The sequence below is a fragment of the Myiozetetes cayanensis genome, unplaced genomic scaffold, assembly GCF_022539395.1.
Source record: "Myiozetetes cayanensis isolate MyiCay16 unplaced genomic scaffold, myiCay2020 scf12, whole genome shotgun sequence".
Lineage (NCBI taxonomy): Eukaryota > Metazoa > Chordata > Aves > Passeriformes > Tyrannidae > Myiozetetes > Myiozetetes cayanensis.
This window is the reverse complement of record NW_026086826.1, coordinates 24,222,976-24,243,912: the sequence shown is the minus strand read 5'-3', so window position 1 is coordinate 24,243,912 and position 20,937 is coordinate 24,222,976. Positions and strand designations below refer to the sequence as shown.

The 20,937-nt window shown below is 44.9% G+C and overlaps 1 protein-coding gene across 4 annotated transcripts in view; it reads left to right on the top strand.

Annotated features, from left to right (window-relative positions):
* Positions 1-1,398: 1,398 nt before the first annotated feature.
* The window catches only part of MTA1 (metastasis associated 1), a 75,957-nt gene continuing 56,418 nt past the window's right edge, over positions 1,399-20,937 (top strand). For 2 of the 4 annotated variants that reach the window (XM_050306622.1, XM_050306621.1), the window contains exons 1-3: positions 1,405-1,608; positions 16,581-16,648; positions 17,968-18,061. In XM_050306622.1, the coding sequence (XP_050162579.1) occupies positions 1,581-1,608; positions 16,581-16,648; positions 17,968-18,061 (190 nt within the window). In that variant the 5' untranslated portion in view covers positions 1,405-1,580. Of the gene's footprint in view, positions 1,609-16,580; positions 16,649-17,967; positions 18,062-20,937 lie in introns of all 4 variants that reach the window. The other 2 variants (XM_050306624.1, XM_050306623.1) reach the window with 2 other exon arrangements.

The window sequence follows — 20,937 nt, the reverse complement described above, 5'->3', positions numbered from 1 at the left end:
GTCAGCCTGTTGGTTCCTGTAGGAGAGGAAATGGTAATGTGCAATGTGAAAGTTTTGCAGTGATCTGGACCTGACAACTGTTCAACAACTGTGTAACCATGGCTGCCGAGGGGACACCTGGGCAGGAGCTGTGCACAAGTGAAGAAGAGGTGTACCTGTGTGGTGCAGCCCCGTGTGCACAGGACTGGTAACCTCCCCAGGTCAGTGGGCAAGGGAAAGCTAAAGCCATCAGCTACATTTCACTTCAAAGGCTGACACCCGCAGAGGGGGGAAAGCCCCAGCATGGCAGTGGGTGACACAAGTACAGAGGGAACAGTCCAGGAAGCCTCTCACCATTATGGGGATCCAAGTGAGACACTGTAGGAGTGGGACACATGAGCAGGGGGTGTTTGTAGGGCATGGGACTCCTGTGTACGTAGGGCTGGAGGGATGTACGTGGAGAACAGGCAAGCATCTCGATGTAGGTGCAGGTGTGAGGGGCATCTCATGTCATGCGAGCAGGCTGTGAGTGTGCATGAGAAGGGCTGTATCTGTGGAGTGACCTGTTGTTCCTGCCCAGGGTGGGGACAGATTGGGTGTGTGTGAGGAATACTGTGTGTGTGTGGACAGGTGCTGCCTGTACATGGAGGCTCGTGTGTGAATACAGGTGACACACTAGAAGGGCTGTGAGTACAGGCAGATGTGTGTGTAAGAACAGGTGGAGTGTGGGGGGGGCTGTGTATACAGGTAAGGTGCTACGAGGAAGGTTGTGCGCAAGTACAGGCAGATGCACGTGTGAGGAGAGCTGTGTGTACAGACAGACGTGAACGCAAGTGGTGTTTGAGAGAGTGTGTCTCTGTGTGTCGGGCTGTACTTGAGGACAGGCTGGTGTGTGTGTATGAGGAGGGCTGTCCATGCCAGAACAGGGATGGTGTGCGAGGATGGCTGGAGCCTGTGTGGGGACTGGAGAGCTGAGTGAGAAGGACTGTGTGAAGACAGGGGTGTGTGTGACTTAGGAGTGTCCAGGTGTTTGTGTGACTGTGTGTGAGCACAGGCGGTCTGTGCATGCGAGGAGAGGCCGTGCATGAGGACAGGCGGTCTGTGTGTGTGTGTTTGTGTACAGGCAGTGTGTGTGTGAGTGTGTGCAGGGGCAGCCTGTGTGTATGTGCGAGGACCGGCGATCTGTGTGTGCATACCCGCAGTCTGACCCCGTGTCTGTGTACGTACACGCAGTCTCTCCCTCTTCCTCTGTGTGTGTGTGTGAGGAGGCCGTGCCGCCCCCGTCCCCTCTCCCTCCTGTCCCGTCCCGTCCCTCCCCTCGCGCAGCCGGAGCGCCGCCCTCTCACGCCGCGGGCGGGCGGCTCCGGCTCCTTCCCCTCCCTCCCTCCTTCCCTGCCGCCGCCGCCGCCGCCGCCGCCGGGCCCCCTCCGTCGGGCCGCCGCCCCGCCCTCCGCCTCGCTCCCTCCCCGTCCGCCGGCGCGGCCCCTTTAATTCCCCCGCTCCTCTCCCCCGCCGCCCGCTCCAGCCTCCATTTTCCAGCGGATCCGGCACCTGGAGGCGGCGGGAGCGGCCCGCGCCCCGCACTCGGCCCGGTCGCGGGCATGGCCGCCAACATGTACCGGGTCGGAGGTAAGAGCGGTGCCGCCGCCGCCGCCGCCCGCCCCGCGCTGCCTCCCGCTGCCTCCCGCGTGCGGGCGAGCGGCGCTCGGGCCCGGCGGGGCAGGCCCGGGGCGGGGCGGAGGCACCGGCGGGGCCCCGGGGAGCCCAGGGGGCTCCGGGGGCGGGAGCGGGGCAGGGGCCCGGCGGGCTGCGGGGAGGAGAGGCCCGGCGTGGGGTTAAACGGGGTGAGGGGCTGCGGGGCCCGGAGCGCGGCGATCCGGGGCGGGGGGCGCAGCGGGATGGCTGAGGTGAGGGGTAACAGCATCGTGGGGCCGTGCGGGGCCCGGGGGTGCGGGGAGGTGGGCCATGTGAGTTGCGGGCTGGTGGGGGCTCGGGAGGTTTGGGCAGGTCCGGGAGTGGGGCAGGGGGAGGTGGGGGAGCGCGCTGGAGCGGGGCAGCCTCGGGGCCGGGCCCCGGGATGGGGCCCGGGGAGCAGTGGCTGCTCGGATGGGCGTCATGCGAGGCTGTCGGAGTGGGGAGCCAGGAGGAGTTGCTGAGATAAGGAGCACAAAGATGGGCAGAGGCTGCTGATAGACCGGGGGGCTGGCGTGAGACACGTCCTGCGGATCTTGGCCTCCCCTTCCACTCTTGCTGTTCTGTTGTATGCTCTCCCATTAGTCTTCTATTCAGGGTTGCGCTCCTGTCTGATTGTCCTTTGTTTTGGCTCACGTGAAGAGAAAGGAGAGGCGATGAGGTTTGGGACTGCGTTTTATGGAATATAAACTGAGGGTGGTCTGGCATGAATTTGTGCTCGGCCATTTTCCTTCGTAAAAGCTGGTCCGTGGAGCTTCCTTCTCCCCAGGACTACAGGATGTACAGGAAGACGTTTTTGTGGAGCTCTCTCCTTTTCAAAATGCCTTGTTTCTTGTGGAGTTCTTCAAAACCAGAGTAAAGTAAACAAGACAAAAAATATAGCAAAGGTGGCCAAGCCATCCTGTCTAGCTGCTCTCCATCAACAACTACTTTCTGTTCTTTCTGCTGTTCTGGCCTACCCTTACTTTGCACTCTGAAAAATGCTACTTCTTTTGTCATGTTCATACTGTCTTTTCTTTTCTGGTTGTACCTGATTTTGTAGAGGGATAAGGGATGACTCTTGGCTGTCCCAGCTTTGTGTCTTGGGTTGCTCCAAGCTGATAGTGTGCATGTAACGTTGTATGTTGTGTTGGGATGGACATGCTGAGAGTCAAAGGATAACGGGCAAGATGAGTTGTGAAAATTCACCGTGGTGTGACTTGCAAAGGGAGTTGTTTCCTGGAAATAATTGTTTGCCTTTTGATGGCCAAGTCTTGTGGGGAATGTCACCTCTTAGCATTTGTATGGCCAAATCTGTACAGTGCATCCCCCAGGAGGTGGGAAGGCACCTCTGGAGGTCTCCAGGCCAACCTCGTGGTAAAAACTGTCCTGTTGAAGCAGAGTGCTCCGGGCTGGGTCCATCCCATTCTCTCTCTAAGGGTGATGATGCCAGTCTGGCTTTGGGCCCTGTCATTTTGACCATGCTTATAGCAAATATTTGTCTCCATGTGCCTGATTGGATTTTCTCTTGTTCAGCTGTTGTCCCTTTTCCCCTTATTCTTCATCCTGTTCCTAGTTTTAAGCAGGCCTGGCTCCTCCTAGAGGAGTGCCATTAGTGATGGGTAACCAGGTGAAGGTTGTAACTGCTGATCATTATGAGCCGTTTTGGGTTTCCTCCTACCTTTATTGTCCAGTTATCCAAGCATTTTTGTTCAAAGGATGCTGTGGGAGGCTTAGCATGGCCTTTGACACAAAGTCAAGGTGTCCAACACCCCCTGCTCTCCCCACAGCCACAGAGCCAGTCTCCTTGTCCCAGATGGGGGAGTCACGTTGGTCAGCTGTGGTTTGCCTTTGGTATATCCATTTTGGCTGGTCTCCGTTACCTTCTTGTCCTTCCTGTACTTGGAAACGGTGTCCAGGATTTGCTCTGTAGCCTTTCTGGGCAGAGGCAAGGCAGGTGGCTGACAGCCAAGGTTACAGTGCTCCATTATGGCTCACATAGATGAAGTCTTGATTTGATGTATTACCAAGATCAACATATGGATGGATGCAGCTGTTTCTGTGTGAGCACTCTGTCCAGCCTGAGCCCAGGGGTGTGTATTATCGAATTGTTTCTGACCTCTGGTGCTGGTGTCTCCCACTAATGGCTTCGTGCACTGAAGTTGTGTGTGAACTCCAGGGCAGGATTAAATCCTGAATGGGATTTGTGCATAGTCATTTCATACACTTCCCACTGGAAGACAAACAGCAGATAATCTGTTATTACTCTTGTGACTACCGTATTGTGCCACATGAACTCCAGGCCCAGCAGCTGCCAAAAGCAGCTTCCTCACTAGAGATCAGTACTGCTCCTGGAAATGTGTGTTGACTCAGAAAGGCTCGTCATCACTTCTGGCCTGGTCATGAAACACTGTGAATTTTTGTATTCAGAAGCCAGTGGGTGGGTTGCACCTCTCTGATAAGTCTGATTTTTAAATGTATAGTTGACAGGTCTTCCAAAGGACAGGGAGTGTCTTGCTCTCTTGACATTCCTGGGTAGATGAGCTGAGGAGTTCCTGGGCTATGTGGGCTGAAAGTGGCACACAAGTCTTCCTCTGTGTTGAGTAGAGAGAGCATGCTGGGGCCTTAGGAGCTGTCCCTTGAATGTCAGGCTCTGTGGGTAAATTGATTGGTGGCATCAAATTGTTTGGAGAAAGCAAATGGTTCCCCTGCTTCCTGGCAAGTTTCTACTGGTACATTTCTGATGGGAAGAGAGTTGGTTTCCAGTACAAATGGGACTGTCACAAGCTAGCACAGCTCACAGGGGATGTGAAACTTTTAAATGTGTAGGGAAGATGCCAGGGTATCACATTCCAAAATGAAGTATGGGATCTTACTTGTTGGCCAGATGGAAATCCTGGAATTGCCTGCCTCCAGTGTAGCAGAAGTGAAGATTTTCTTAACAGCTGCTGTAGAGCCACGAAATAAATGGCAGCATGATGAGAGTGGACATGGTGGACTGGTCTGCATGATCACAGACCGTGTGGGAATGTTGGGTAAACACCAGATCTGAGGAGCTTGGGATCTCTAAGCTGGAATTTGGGGCCTCTAACGAAAAAATGCACGTGGGAGAGATGTTCATTGTACTAGCTAGTGCCAGGCTCCACTTTCAGGAGAGTGCTGTGTCAGCTGCCTGGAAGAGAATAGGTCATTTTGGTATCAAGAGACTTCCCAACAGCTATTCTGTCTCCACCTTCTCCAGGAGAGTGTAACTGTAGTGTGACAAGAATTTAGTGGTGGCAGTTGACTGAGCTCCACTGCACATTTATGCCCCTATGGCATTCCCGTGACACAGTGAAACGATGATTTTTTGCATTTCCATCTTGCAGTGATTTTTGAGGAACTTAATTTTTTTCCACCTTCCCTCCTCCTCACTCTTTGTTTTTTCCTGGATTATTTTTAATCTTGCATCAGCTACCCAATCTGGTTCACTGTGGGACTGTGTGAACAGCTGAATGGTCTCAGTGGGAGGGCTGGTAACAAGGGGATGGGGAAAGAAAGGAGAGGAAGGATGGAGGAAGAACTACTGAAGGCAACACTTTTGCTGAGACAAATGTCAGTTTATGCTTTTAGATGAAAAGCCTTTTGTATGTTCTTGACTTTTTGCTTGTTTGGGAGAGTACTTGGCTACAAAATTACCACTGTTTTTGAGTCTGTGATACATTTAAGGTATGTTTAAATGGCGTCAGGAGATCCAATCAGAAGTCATTCAGGCACATCAGTACTTGCTGCATCTAACGTGTTTAAGGTATGGGAAATGATGACCCACAGTGCCTGATGTGGGCACCTAAGGGTCCCAGCAGCTTTATTCCAGTGTGCTGGAGGCTGACGCTCCACAACTTCCTTGGTGTTATTCTCGTTCGTTGCCTCCTACCTGGTGGTGGTGTGCCTGCCTGTACTGCAGTCATACATCTTACTTCTGGGTGGTTGTCCCCAAAGTTTTTAAGAATGGCAGTATGACATCATCTCTCTGTTATTATAGGGTGTTATTAATGTGTGGCTGAGGGCTGTGGTTTGACCTGCCCCCCCATACCATTACATACTCCCACTTGGCATCCAGACTCTCGTGGCAGTGTACAAGTCTTGACATCCATACTCTGCCGGAGAGCTCTGAGCAGAGCTCAACCCTCTTGACATCACAATAGTGTCAATAATAATATTCTGAGCTTTCCTGGTAAAGACCTGAGAGCTGTTAAGGAAGCTTACATGGAAGTATGTTGCTGCATCCGGATCTGGAGCAAATTCAAAGCATTTAACTGCAGGATCACGTGTAAACCTTCTCCTGTTCCCTTGCTTTATTGTCAGTGTGTATGTGTTTTGGGTGGCAGGAGGGCTTACTGTGGGATATTTTGGTTGTGTTTGTTGTGTTTTGGTTCTGTTTGTTGTTTTTGTTTGGTTTTTTTCCTTTTTTTAACTTTACAGGTAACCTGAGCTGAGAGTGGGTTTTGTTGAGAGAGGTATTAAATAACCAGTAAAGATAAAAATGAGAGTTTATTCTTGAAAATTACTAATAGGCTTCTGCAGTCGTTGGCCCTAATAAATATAAGACTGCTTCTAGCTTATCACCTCTCAGCCACAGCCAGGCAGTGGGTTTCTTCATCTTTTCCTTTCACTGTTTCTAGTTGCACAAGTTTATCTTCTCCTGTTTTACAGTTTTCCTTCCCTTTCCCCTCTCCCCCATATCTGACTTCTTCAGCATGTTAGCCTTTTGTTGGGAAACGCTTCATGGTGGACAGTGTTGTCTGCCAGCTTAGGTGTGTTTGGGGCTAGAGCTGTGACAACTGTGTCAATACACACTCTGTGGATTTGTAATAGCTGTCAAGCCCTTTGCAGCTGGCAAAATGGAGCTAAAGCACTAAGCTTGCTTCTGGGACATCCAGCTTTCCCCTTCTCATCCCAGCAGGGTGGTGCTCACCTGCTGCCTCTTTGGTCAGATTCGTGTCGCTGGCCCATTGGAAAGTCAGCAGAGGAGAGGAGGCAGGTTTCTGCTGGGCTGGTGAGTTTAGACAGGCCCTGGGCTGGTGGCTGGGAGGCTGTGCCAGGGCAGCCTGCCAGGAGGGCTGGGGCGGGTGGCACTGCCTGCCGTGGGGGTCTGGGAGGTGGACATGTAACACCTTGGCAGTACCCATTTTGCTCCGGGGAGGCCCCTGGGGCCTGTCAGTCTTGTTCGTGTGTTTTGCCTTTCAGTGATGGTGAATAAAAGACACTTGATAAGAAATTGTGGGAAAAGGACTCTTAAAACTTGTTTAACTGGTGAGATTTTGTGTGAATGTGAAAGGTTTTCCTTTCGCTTGCATCTAGTTGTTTTTCAAGCTTTTGATCAACTTTTGATGTTTAAGCATCCTGACTTTAAATAAATAGAGTGCTTAGTCTCTCCCCAGTAGGATGAGAATAGAATAAAGTGGTTACTGTTACTGTTTTTATTTTGATTTATGAACTACTCCTGAGCGGTTTGGGGTCACTTGAAAGCATAGGTATGAACTGTTGGAGGTCACCTCGTGGTAGTTCCGCCCATCTGCTGGCTACAAGTAACTTGTGAAGTCAGTGTTACTTCTGCGCCAAGTAAGGTGTTTGTTTTTACACTGTATCTTATTGCTTTGCAAGTGCACTATTATTTTTTTTTTTTAAATCCCTGCACTACTTTGCCTCAGTTTCCCGTGACGTTTACATAACAAGAAAAGTGCTCTTGTAAGATATCGTGGTTCTAGCTCTTTTGAGGTCACTGCCATAGATCCAGCATACAAAGAGGCCCCCGCTTCAGAGTGTCTTTAAGGTCTGGTGTGGTTCCTCATCCCCTCTTTACTTGTAAAACCAAGTCTGGAAGGACCTGTGAAGTACTGGTGAAGCTTTCAGGCTGTGTAGCCCAGAAGGAACCATGCACATGTTCTTCTTTTCCAGCTCTTTGGCTGGGCCTCCTTCAGGAAGGAGAAGTGTTTCTGAGATAATTTTTTACTTGATGTTGATCAGTGAAGCAAAGCAGAGAAGTTAGTTGGCAGCTTTAAAGTGAGTTTGCAAGTGGAAGAAAGATTTGGGCTTCTCCAGTCTTGTTACTCGCAAGCTTTTCATCTTTGTGGTGCCTGGGATTTCATGGCTCTGGTTCTGTGCATTGCCAGATCACCAGTCATGGTCTGTGTCAGATGTGGCCCATGGTAATGTTTCTGTTAAATTGCACGTGATGTGCTCTGGTTAATTTGGGGACTTTATGCTTTTATACAAGACGTAGGAGAACAGATGAGACTTGACCAAGCATAAAGTTAGTGTGGCGTGAACAGATGATTCCTGATTTAGCTCAGAGCTTGTCCTTACAGAGTTAAGTTGTTAACATCTGAGCAAATTTGAGCCAGCCAAGTGAGACAGTTTCTGTGGATGTTTCTTTTGGTAGGGTGTCGATTCAAGCAGAGATGTGTTACTGTCCTCTCCTTCCTTTGCTGGGCTCATGAAGCTCGGCGGGGCTGTGCAACAGAGCAGGTCAGGGAATTGTTTGGGTTGGAGACAGTTTTTTGACCAGTGTGAATTCCCAGTGGGGTTTACCACGTTCATGTGTGCCTCCTGCCATCCAGGGAGAGGCTGTCACAACTTGAGGGAGTCGTGTGAGAGAGCAGGGGATGAATCAGCTTCACTGGCACTCTCGTTTGAAGAAACAATTGCAAAAACTATGGCAGGAGTTTATACTTTGCCCATGTTTTACATTGTGAAGCCATGATGTTTCAGATCTGGCACTGAAACCGCTACCTCTGGACTTTGTATTGTCACACTGCGACCAGAGCAGTTAATTCACATTGACTAAGTGAAGTTGAACATTGTTCTTAAACAAACAAGCAAACCCAAACAAAAAAACACAACATTTTTTTGTTTGTTTCTTGAGGGTGATACCAACCTTGGTGTCTGAGTACTTCAGAGGTTCTTGTTTTGCGACTCTTGAGATACTTGCAGGGAATATGAAGCTGATTTCTTGTCATCATCTGTGTTGCCTGAATATCTCTTGGAAAATAATATTTTTCTTATCTGTCCTTAGCTCTGAGAATTACAACGGAACAGGCTGTTCTCTTGGCTGCTACAGAAGATGATTGTTAGGGTGTAGCTTGAGGATACTCATCTTCCGTCTCCCCCCACCCCCCACCAAATACTCCCCCATGATTTGAGGACCTCTCTTCTTACCAGTTTCTCCATCTGCTCAAGTGTTTCTCTGACTCTTCTGTGAATTAGACCATTCTACTCTTCCCTTGCAACCTACCTTTGGGTGAAGTTTTTCTCTTTTTAAGCCTGAACTATTTCCATGAGCTGGTTCATGGTACTGCCCCCACGAAGAGTGGTAGTGGATGCAGCTGAAGTTACAGGGGCTCACGACTTTGCTATGGCACTTAGTGCTTGTATGGCTACATCTTTGGAAACTGAAGCGGCAGAAGAGACAATGCAGACACTATGCTTTGTGCCCAGAGGCCTTTGAATCATGCTTAGACATCTCATGTAGAGCACAGAATAAAAAAGTGGTTCTCCAGGAGTGTTTAGCGTGTGCTTGTCCTGCCGGAAGCTGGAGGGGGTTGACTTAGTGAACCTGAAGGGGCAGTGCCACATGCAAATGTGCCTAAGTTACAGCTGGGATATTGGGAGTGGATTAATTGAAAGTGTTTTTTTTGAACTGCCATATAATTGATTTCTAACAGCAGAATTGCTTCTTTATCCTGGGGGTAGTGTTTTGGAAGCTTAATTTTATTTCCAGGATTGTCACGGTCTCTTCTCAAATCTTGTTTGTACACAGTCTCCTACCTTACCTTTAAGCTGGCGTGCCTAGTAGCAGTTACTTCTTACTTCAGCATGGCACAGCTCTTGTCTAAGAGGGACCCATGAAGTGCAGCTGACACTCATAACCACTCTGGCAAGAGGACCAGCAGATTCCTGTCTTTGGTTTTTAACACAGATCATCTGTGAGTGAAAACAGCCAGTGGTGCTGTGAGGAACAGAAAGAAGGACACTGACAATCTAAAAGTTGTGTTCTTTCTTCCATTATGTGATTCTTCGCCTTCCTCTGTTCCTGCTCCTGTGGAACTTTGACTTTTACTGTGATACAGTACAATATGCACCATTGGTGCCTCATGCAGCACTGAGATCTTCAGTCTTTAGGCCGTTGCTATGAGGTAGAGTACCTGCCTTCTTCCCTGGCAGAGGGGGAACATTTGGGAGCACACTTGGCCATCATGAGCTGGTTCAGAAGTTAATCAAGCCCAGGACCTGCTTGAGCAGCACTGACAGTGCAGGTGGTGGGAGGTGTGTAGGAAAGTGAGCACTCTTGATGATTCTTCCAAACACTGTGGAATCTCCAGTGATTTGCTTTAAAACCTAATCTCTTAATTGTTTCTGAAATGGGAACCATTTCATATGTCTAATTTATCTATCTTACCTTTCTCACTTTCTCTTGTAGTTTTAGTATTTATGTCTTTAAGATAGGCAACAGTGATCAGAACTTAATTATCTTTGAGACTTCTGTCCCTCTGTGAAATGTCTGAACAAAAAGGGTTCAGGAGTTAATAGGGAAGAACTAATGCATGGATAATGGAGTTGCATAAACCTTGTTTCACTAAAAATCAGGCAAAAAATGATATGAGATGGCTGGACAGGAATTTTTCCTCCCCCTGCCTTGACATGATAGAAAACAAAGAACAGAAGACTTCTGGGAAGTTCCAAGTACCTTAATGTTTCAGAGTTTAAATTGGATCAAGCAATCGGCAGTTTATCCAAGCAAGTTGCATGTAATTAACTTTGTTTTGGTGGTTTTTTTTTTTTTACTTCAAAAAGAGAATATTTCTTAGCTTGAGTAAATTTCTGCCTGGTAGATACTTCAGTTTTTGTTTGTAGCCAGTACAGGTCCTTCAGAGGTTTGGTGTTTTAGTGGTTTTTTTGTTGTTGTTTGGGCTGTTGGGTTTTTTTGTTGTTGTAATAACTCTTGCTACAAGAGGAGAGCTTGCAGAGATTAACAGTTGTATCGACTTTTTTATAGCTCTGTGCATAGTTTGTTGTCCTGCTATGTGGACTTTGCTGTGAATCCCTTCTCTTTTGGCTTAGGGTAATACTGCACCTGGATTTTTAGAGGCGAGTCAGAAAAAGCGATACATGAGTTTCATCTCGAAACGGCCAAGTAACATTGGCTGTCCCTCTCTCGTTCTGCACATTTGGAAGAAAATGTAACATGAAAATCTTGTTTACCATGTTAGTGTGCAGATAATCCTTACTCAAGAAAGAAGAGCAAAGCTGGCTTGCTTTAACTGGGGTACCTTAACTTATCCTTGCTAAATTTACGGATGGTTTGCTGTTGACTGAATGGAGTGGAGATTTCTGCAGGAGATGGTGCTTGCTCTAGCCATGTCCTTCACTAATTGGTTATAGGTATTTCAGGTGCTTGTGTGCTTGGCATTTACACACCCTTTTTAAGGAGTTGAGTGTTTCCCATGGCCTGTGCTCAGCTTGCTGCAGCCTGTGCATGCAGTAGTCACAAATACTGCTGTCCTGCAAACACAAATTGAGCTTGTACTGACAGTATGTCTTCAACACCTTTGTGGATCCATGAAAGATGTTAACTTGTAAATACCTGTTTTGTGTATACTGCTAAATCTATTGGACCTGGTAATTCTTCTAGCAACAGAAACAACTGTTTCAGTGTTGCCTTTTCTCGTAATGAAAATGTTGTGCTGGTAAGGCTTTCTCTGTTGAAACTCTGTGTGCTCTGTAACTAAAAATTTCATAGGGTGTTTTCAACAGCCAGAAGGCAATGGGACCTCAGCTGTGCCAGGTGAGATTGCAGGACTGTTGGCTGAAAGTAGTGTTGCCTCTCCAGCCTTCTCTTTCATGGGAATGTGGACCAGGAGGGATTGTATTATCCAAAATATAATGTCACTGCTGGTTTAGGGGCCAAGCTGGTGAATAATTTGAAAACGGGATCTTAATGAAAGAAAGTGGCCCAAAGTTGAGTTGGAAACCTAGACTATGAGGAGGCATATATTTCCCATAAGAGAAGTCATAAAGTAAGCAGGTCATCATAAGTTTATGCACTCTCTTGGTGCTCATCTTTAATTCAGGGCAGCAGCTTTGTGGATTGGGCAGGGGAAATACACAGCTGTGAAGTTACTTCTTTGTCACGTGTCTGGAAAGGCACCTTCTACCCAACAGTGGTAGTGAGTGTGGGAAGGGAAAGGCTTCAGCCTCCCTTGAAGTCCTGAGAACATTTTTAGGCTGGTGCAGTATGCAGTGTGTAAGACTTTCTGGGGGAAAGGTAGGGAGTATTCAGGCAGGTCAGTCCTCAGAAAGCACTCGTAGCTTGAAAGGCAAATGTACATCAGGAAGGATAAAAATACTTTTGGGCATTTTTGCAACTTGATCACCTCAAAGCCTGTAAGGTTATTAGGTAGCTCAGACATGTCTAATCTTATAAATGTATGACCTCTAGACAGTGTGTGTTCTTTATTTTGCTGTACCGCTTCCTGATTTTCCTATCCATGCACTGATGTAGACATAATCAACAGCTGACATGAAGAGGGCAGAGGGGGAAGTCATTTTGTAATAATGTCTTAGAACTTCTTTTTGCTCTCATATGCTTATGTTCATTGCTAATTGAGCGCAATTACTTTACTGTCTTTATGGAAAATGTCTGTCTTCCAGGGTCTGTAGGCTGCCATTCTAGTTTTAGCTGTTAGACCACTGCCACTGTGCTTGTGTTCTGTGTGTTCCAGCAGTTCAGTCAGTACCTGTGTAATACAGCATTGCTTTCTAGCAAGTTTTGTGCATTCAGGAAAAATGTTACAGGATATAAAGGCTTTTTTGGGTAGATTTATGTACGTGGGTACTTCTGCCCTATAACAGCACAGGCAAGAGGAAGAACTACGTCTTGAGTTTGAGTCAGAAGGTGATATGTCTGATGGTCCTTACTGCCCTGTGGTATTTCCATACTCCTCAGCCATTGTTTTAGCCTTATTACAAATAACTCTGTAATGTGCATGAGTGATGCTGTTAATTGTGATTGTCATGTGGATGTGTGGCTGATGAATTTGGGGATCGAATTAATGTGTTGTGAAGGTATGGGATTGAAACTCCAACCTCTGGTCGGGCAGTTGAGTGGTGAGGGGTTGGCTTCATGTGCTTTTTATGGTGGTTGCTGTGTATGAGAAGATGTCATCCTTGTGGGATGCAGAGCAGTTGGACTAGTCCTTTTCTGCAACTGTGTAAGTAGGAAAGCAAAGAAATGAGCAAGAATAGACAGTATGCTGGTTTTGAAGGGTCTGACTTGTTTTGCTTGCTATCTGGCTCTACTTTTCTGTCCCTAGACCTTATTTTTTGTTTTAGTGAACTCTTCCTTCCTGTTCTTAGTAGGAGCTGAGATGCCTATCTCCCTGTTGCCTAGAGATTTGCTAATTTTGTCTCCTTCCCCATCCCCTCTTTCAGTCCAGGGCACAGAGACCCTGGCAGTTGTGCACATACAGGATGTCTCTCATTGACAACTGGATTGTTGGGAGCCCGTGGAAGGCTTCTGTTATCTCGTGTGTGTTTGTGCACATGCACCTGGGAGTAATATTAATTGGGTAGACAAAATGAGAAGGGTGCACTTCCATGGCGTGGGAGGAAGCTGGAGATGAAGGGGAAGTGCTGCTCAAGGAGAAAGGTGGTGTTTTGGAGTGTAGGGACCAGTGCTGTGCCTCCGATAAACCTCCTGTGCAGGAAACCAGCCTTTGTGGGTTTTGTTGCCCGTGGAGCAGTTTTAGAGGAGTGTTCTCACCAGCATAAGCATCAGTTTGGAGAGTGGTTTGTTGAACTTAAAATTTCCTTGTTATACATGTGGAAGAGTAATTCAAGCAATTTTCGATGCAGGATAGCATTTTAATTTTAGTTCAAGTATTTAAAATCTCTATGAAAAATGCAAAGCAGTCCCCTCACGTTCTGAGTCATGTGATTTGCGGTGTGCTCTGCATTGCTTGCTGAAAGGAAGAAACCCTTTTCCAGGTAATTTGAGTAATGGGAAATAGGTCTCCATTAGTTGCATAGCTACTGCTGAAATGCTTCACATAGTTGTGGGATTAGTCTAAAACACAGATGAGATGTACCGGGCTGTGGATCTGTGGCAAGATGAAGTCATTGAGCACTGGCCTAAGCATGCACCTCTACAGTGTCACGTGTCAGCTCTTGAAACATCCCATGGGACAGCTTGGGCTCTGCCTTTTTACCAGCAGTGTGCAGTTGGCTGGTTCCTGTGAGGTTGGTTTGCTGTTGATCACACGGTGTGGGTTTGGGGATGTTCCTGCTGCTGACTGAGACACGGTTTAGGGGTTTTATTATTCAAAACTGTTGGACACCACTGTGAGCTATTCTTTGGTAAATCATTCATCTGTGATAAGCTTTTTTAAAATCCATGCCAGATTTTACAATCAATAAACTGTAGTTACATGAAAAATTGAGTTAGTGTTCACTTGAGGTATAAAATGTGTCTCAGAATATATGCATGTACATGCACACAAAAAAGCTGATTAAAAATGATGTGAACTATGAACATTTGTAACAGCCACCTGAAAACCATGGAATTCAAGACAAGGTTATATTTTCAAGACATAGATTGACATTTCCTTTACTTTTAATTTTCAATTTTCAGCCACAGTGTTTAGAAAAGTAAGATTTTTGCATCTGCCTCAGCCAAAGTCTCTGAAGTGAGGAGTAGCTGTTTGTCTTAGGAGTTATTAGAGGAGTGGAGGGAAAGAACTTATTCTTTCTTCATATCTTGGAGCCTTCTGGTGAGAGGTGGACAGTGAGCTTGGAAGCACCTCAGAACTTTAACACCCTCCACTGCAGTGCCCTTGTAGGGCATGGGTGGTTCTGCTGTGGGAGAAATTTCTCTTTACTCTGCTGATCAGTTAATTGCTTAATGCCCACCATTGTTATTTCAGTCAGCAGTTGTTATTGCGGAAGCTGCCAAGTATCTGATTGGTTTTGGAACTTTTGGTAGAGTTGGTTGTAGTAATGTTGAGCCTGTTGCTTCCTGTTTGATGCTCTGCACGGAGCCAGTGTTTGGGAATGGAAATTTAGGGTCTAGTTACTTGGGCATTTTAACCATTTCTGTGAACTTTGTGTTTTCCACAAACCAGAGGTCCAAACTGTGTTCCTCATGTGAGATAATTTCCAGTCTAAAGCCTGTAGGGATGTGGCATTTAAGATGAACCAACTCCTACAACTGGGAAGAAAGTTTTGGAGTCACTCAGATGCACGTTAACGTGTGTGAAGATAGCTGATGATCAGTCTGAGAGGTCTGAAGGACAGAATGCTCAAAATTTAAAAAATCAGGTGTGCTGTTTCAGTGCTTTCTTAGCCCTGGTTACACTCTCTGGTTGGGTAACCCAAGATCTGTGCTCAGTACTGGCAACTTGTCACTTTTCACTTCAACCAAGACCATGCTGAGACTTCGCTGTCAAGGTGTCTTTGTAACTCATGGCACGCAGCACATTTTCTGCAAAGGCAAAAGCTTGAAGAACAGATTTGTTAAAAATTGGTGCTCTTGGGATTGTAACCCCTGGGATTCCTGACCAGTGACCTCTCTCCTAAGGCAGCCCTGCCCTGTGGAAGGGACATGAGGGCACATGAGTTGTTTGCAGGTAGTGCAAGCTGCAGCTTCCTCTGGGCCGTTTGCCTGGCAGTCACTGCTGTGCTCTTGTGTCACACGTAGCAAGTAGCTTGATCTGTAAATCCAGTGAGACCTACGGATAACAGGAGCAAGAGCCTGAAAAAATCGGTGTCCATAGCTTGAGGAGTGTTCCACGAAGAATTGGAAAAGCTGCACCAGGAGAGTTAAGGAGTCCCCTTTTCTCTTCAAGGTGGCCAGGGAGACACGGAAACATTCACCCATCACATCTTAAACCAGCAAAGGCCCTTGCGGGGGGATGTCTTCCTTCCTCTGGACCGGGGAGGAGGGAACTAGTATCTCTGTTTCCGGCAGCCCTTTTAACAAGGATTTCAGGGGGATTGATGCTAACAGCCTCGGTAGTTGTCCCTATTTACAGAGGGCCAACAATGCTAAACACCCATTCATCCTGGAGCATCATGCTAATGTAGACAATGCAGAAGATCACCTGAGGCGTGCCCGGAGGCTATGGGTGTTTTGCTCCAAACACAAATGAGCTGGGAAATCTGGAGGGAAATCGTTTTAGGTAGTCTTGGAAGGAATTGTTGCTAGATCTGTATGCAAGGTCAGCACCTTGTCAGCGGGGAGGTGGATTCAGCCCTCTCTTTGCCTCAGTTCAGGCTTAGGGTTTGGCTTCTGGAGTGCTGGGAGGGAGAGGCCAAGTCCATTTTGGACTCTAGAGTACCTGTTTCCTTACCTGTAAAAAGAAGTGTTAAAGCTTTTGGAGCTCAGTAATACCAAGTAATTTATATGGCACTCCTGGATGTTTCTGTGATTTTTTTTTTTATGAAGGTGCTGTCTTGGGTAAAGAACTCGGTTTGTCATGTAACTTTAGATGTTTTATCCTGCTTGAAGAAATGCAAGTATTACTTGAAGAGTTTGGATGGTTATATTTGGAGTTTTGTTAAGGCATTCTAGGATCATATAAGGGTAAAAGACCAGGAAGTAGAGAAAAAGATGAGAGAGAGAGACAGAATGAAGCTATTTGAATTCTAAGTAAATGAGCAGTAAGTGTAAACTGGGCTGGAAGGGGAGAGAAGGATCACATATTGCTGGTGAGAAGTTTGGCTGGATTTTGTTAAGAAAAGGAAGCAAGTAAAAAAACAACAGTGTGGCCAAAGTGGAAATAATCTGATCAGAGAGAGAAGGAAGATCACATGGTTTGCTTTCCAGGCTGACAGAGGTTTTGGTTTGATTTTTAGCAGCTCGTATTTTAAAGAGTCTCTTTTTTTCTTTTTGTCAGATTATGTCTACTTCGAAAATTCTTCAAGTAACCCTTACTTGATACGAAGAATAGAAGAGCTCAATAAGGTAAACATTTTTTTCCATCAAGTCTTTGAAGTTAATTGAATTTATGATCTGTTTGATTTGATTAAAATCAAAACATTTCTTTAGCAGTTCTCTGGCAATTAGAAGCTTAAAAATACTTTTGTTCTCTGATAATTTTCTGGAATGCTTTAAAACCTTTTGTTCTCCTTTGGTATGAAAGGACTGAATGTCAATGGCAGGTCATTCTCAAGGTGATCATGCCCACCTTTAGGGCAGGAGATTTCTGTGGTTCTTCAGTTCTGTGCCAGGATCATGGGATATAAAGTTAATGTAACAGTTTGTCTAGAGGATGGAAAGCTTTAGTTTGATCTTTCTTGTGGGAAACCCTTGCTCAACAGAAAGGTTCGTAGCCATTATCTGCTTCCTCAGGCTTTTATCTTTGCTAGTTGTCCTTTGGGCCTGTGCATCATTTCATCTGCCAAATTCCCTTTCAATGGATCGAAAATGGAAGGATGGTGGTTTGTGTGTGGGGAAACCAGCTGAAGTTCTCAATGCTGAACTTTGACCTAGCTGAGGAGGGAAGACTGTTCTGAAGCCGTTGGCTGTGTTTATTTCCCCTAGAGCTTGTAAAAAGCCACTTCCACAGTTTAGCAAGTGCCACCTTACAAGTAATTGATCACCTATGTAATTTTAAGAGTTTAAAGAAAACAGTCTTTCAAAAATTCAGACCCTTTTTTGGGTGTTGTCATCGGTGTAGAGTTTATTGCCTGATCCGGCTTCCTTGGTTCTCCTTTTGGAATGATTTTTTTATGTGTGTGTGTTGGTCATTGTTTAGCTTACCAGTGCTGTCAGATAAAGAAAACCTTAAAGGGATTTCTTTTGTGAAATTAATAATGGCCTGGTTCTTTCTTGCTTTCCTACCGCCCTGCAGAGTTTGGAGAACAGTCTACATCTGAACTGTGTTGCTATATATCACAGATTTTTATTAGGATTTTAAAGAGGCATTTCAATTCTGCTTTATTTAGGCATCACCTCAATTATAGCCAAGTGGCTTTTTAGTATGTTGTAATTACAGGTAAGTGTGGGGTTTTTTTCTTACCCCTTGAAACATCTGTAACCTAAAAATGGTGATCCCACAAAAACAATTAGGAGGGCAGGGCCAAACTACCTGGAATTTCCCTACCCTCTAAGGAATCTGCTGGAGTTTGTGTGTTAGATAACACGTGCAGGTGGAGGTGCTAAAAGTAGATGCTGTGTAGTTCTTGTGCAAAATTCCAAACTGTTTCTGAAGTTTCTAGTTAGTGTGTACAGTTCTGCTCTTGATTGGTGGTCAATTGTTCTCTTTTTTTTCCCTGTTTCAGACTGCCAATGGGAACGTGGAAGCAAAGGTGGTGTGTTTCTACAGGAGGAGAGACATATCAAGTACACTTATTGTATTGGCAGACAAACATGCAAGTAAGCTTGTTTGTGTTCAAATTAAATTGCTTCTAAACAAAATTGTCAAACTTGGATACAACTTTGATATTTGAATTCAAGTGTCAGTCTCACTATTCATAAATGTATTTTTTCTGTAACCATCTTCAACAATTTGCATTACTTGTTTGGTTGACTTTTCTCTGCCTTTCTTCTCTCTGCCCCCTTCCCCCTTTTGTTATTTTTAGTTTCTCCTTTCCACTTTCCTTACGCCTTTTAAAACCTCATCTTTGTGTGGTTGCATTATGGTGGGGACAAGACGAAAGTTTTCAGTTAGAGCTGAGTAAAGGCATCATCTTGTTTGCTCTAGAGAAGTGAATTTTTAAATTTTTTTAAATGAGAAGGGAGTATTCTCCTTGTCTCATATTACTTCTCATGAATTACTTGGTTTGGTTTGTAGATTTAAAAAAAACCAAACCCTCAAACATTCTTTATGAGTAAATCAAATAGACTGATCAGAGGAGACCGACTTGAAACATGGCCAGCTTGAAACCTGACTAACAGGATTTCTCTTTAAATTTCAATATTAATATTTTTGGTAGTGACATAGCTTTTGTCTGAACACGTTCAGTAAATACCCTTCAAAAGCAGAGAATTTTAGGGTCTCCTATCTCTTTTTTGAATATTTCAAGTCCTTTTGTTTGGAAAAGAAGTGTCTGTGCTGAGAGGAGACTTGAAATTTAGACTTTTTTGAGTATTGTAGTTATGTTCTGATTTTTTAAAAAAGCATGAAACTAGCATAAAATTCAGAGGGTTATTCATGCTACCTTACATCAGCCTCCCTTGCATGTATACATTGTGTAACTAATTTCTTGATTATTTTAAGAGTTTTTTAATTATTTTTATTATTTTACAGAATGTTGTCTTATGTTTTTGTACTCCTCTTCTAGGGTGATCAGAGGCATGTGGGACACTTAGCTGAGTAAAGGTGGAAGCTTATTTCTAAACAAAAATGTAATGCTGCAATTCTCTTTCAGTTATAGAAACAGTTTTAAATCAGAGCAACATATTTACACGACATTGGGCACTTTATGTGAGGTGCTTCCAGCCTGTTTGACTCCATTCCAATTGCCAGGGAGAATTAGATTTAGGTTTATTACGCCTTCCTCTGCCAGTTCAACGTCCCTCTTGTCCCGTCCTTGCAAGGTGATGGATACAGTACTAATGTAACAGTTTCCAAAACAGACATGTTGAGAGGGAGAAAAACACTGAGCAGGTGGAATCACAAAACTGGTTTTTTTCCTGTAAAGAAAGGAGTGTGTGAAATGTAACTGTTCAGGTCGCTTGAAATTTAGCAAAAAGCATGGACAGCCTTGTATGAATCCTTATAATTCAGGGCACATACATAAATGAAAGAGAAGCAATCAGATATGGGCATGTGAGAATTATGATTTAGCTGGCAAGCATTATTGTCTTTTAATATGCTGCTTGGTGTATGTATGAATAGAGTGATGTATATGTAATACAAATCTAACATAGTTTTACTGCATGGGGATTGATTAAATCAGATATTCAGTTTCAACAATGAATACAGTATCTTGCTGTGTTCTCACTGCTGTAATGCCATTGGGGAAAACATGCAGCAAAACGAGTCCCCTCTTGTAAATTTGAGTATTTTCTGTTGCAGATTGGAGTCTGTCCAAATAATTCCTCCATCACAGCCATAGCTTGAAGAAAAGGTCATGTGGCAGTGAGATGGGGTTTGGCTGTGTGGCAGAACTGTGGTGGCAGGCAAAGCTTTTTTTGATGCCTCTTCAATGCAGTAGTACTTATTTTATCCGAGAACCCTGAAGCTTAATAGGAGCTTCACCATAAACAACATGACTATTGATTCCTTCATCTGTGTCTCACTTCACTAGATTTAGTAAAGGAAGGAGGTAGGAAGGATTCACAGAGACGCATGTCTGAGACTGAAAATGAAAAATATTTGAACCCGTAAAAATGCTCTTTGAATCTGCAAAGGCTGATTTCTCATTCTGATTAGAAATTTAAGTGGGTTTTTTTTAAATGCAAACAAATAATTCATTGTTCATATTCATATGCGTTTGAAAGATGGGAAAATTCTTCTATAGCACAATCCTATTAATGGAGCCACCAGAGACAACTGAGGCTGCCTCTTAGGGTAAATTTCATTAGTAACTAACATTTTCTCCAGTATGTTTCTTTCTGGTGCAGAATAAAATTGCTACTCAATGACTTCCATTTATTTAGATAGATGTGCTGTTCTGTGGTTTCTGCTCTTCCTAAGGAGGGAGAAGAGAGTGAAATTAAGCTTTTGGACAGCCATTAGTTCTTTACTCTGAAAAAAATACCTACATCTTGCATGATATAATGAAATTAAATTTTGAGGATGTTAAGATTCTAGTACAGATATTCCACTCTGTCACTGACTTTGAATTCATTTCCATGAAGTCTCCTGTTGCCTCATTTTGATGCATTTGCAGTAGATGTACGTATCTGCATCGCTGATCTTTTAACTGCCTTTGTTCAGCTGATTAATGGAGCTTTCTGACTGCAGACATTTCTGGATTCACACAGTCTTCTGTTTAAGATGCCTTTATTTCAGACCTACTGTTGAGATCAGCGCAGTGAGAGAGCCAAGTAATGGGAAGATACGGCCAGAATGTGAATGGAAAAATTATATATATATATATATATATATATATATTTTTACTCTTCCAATAAAGGAAGGAAAAAGGTGTGATTGTGAAATGAATGTTTTGAAGTTTAAAAAAAAAAGCCACTTTAGCTTGTATGATCCATCAGGTATCTAAAACAGACAAGTCTGAAATGTTGTCTTTCCTCGTAACTCTTCATACAGAGAAATGGGTTGGAAGCACCTTATTCTGTAGTTAGTG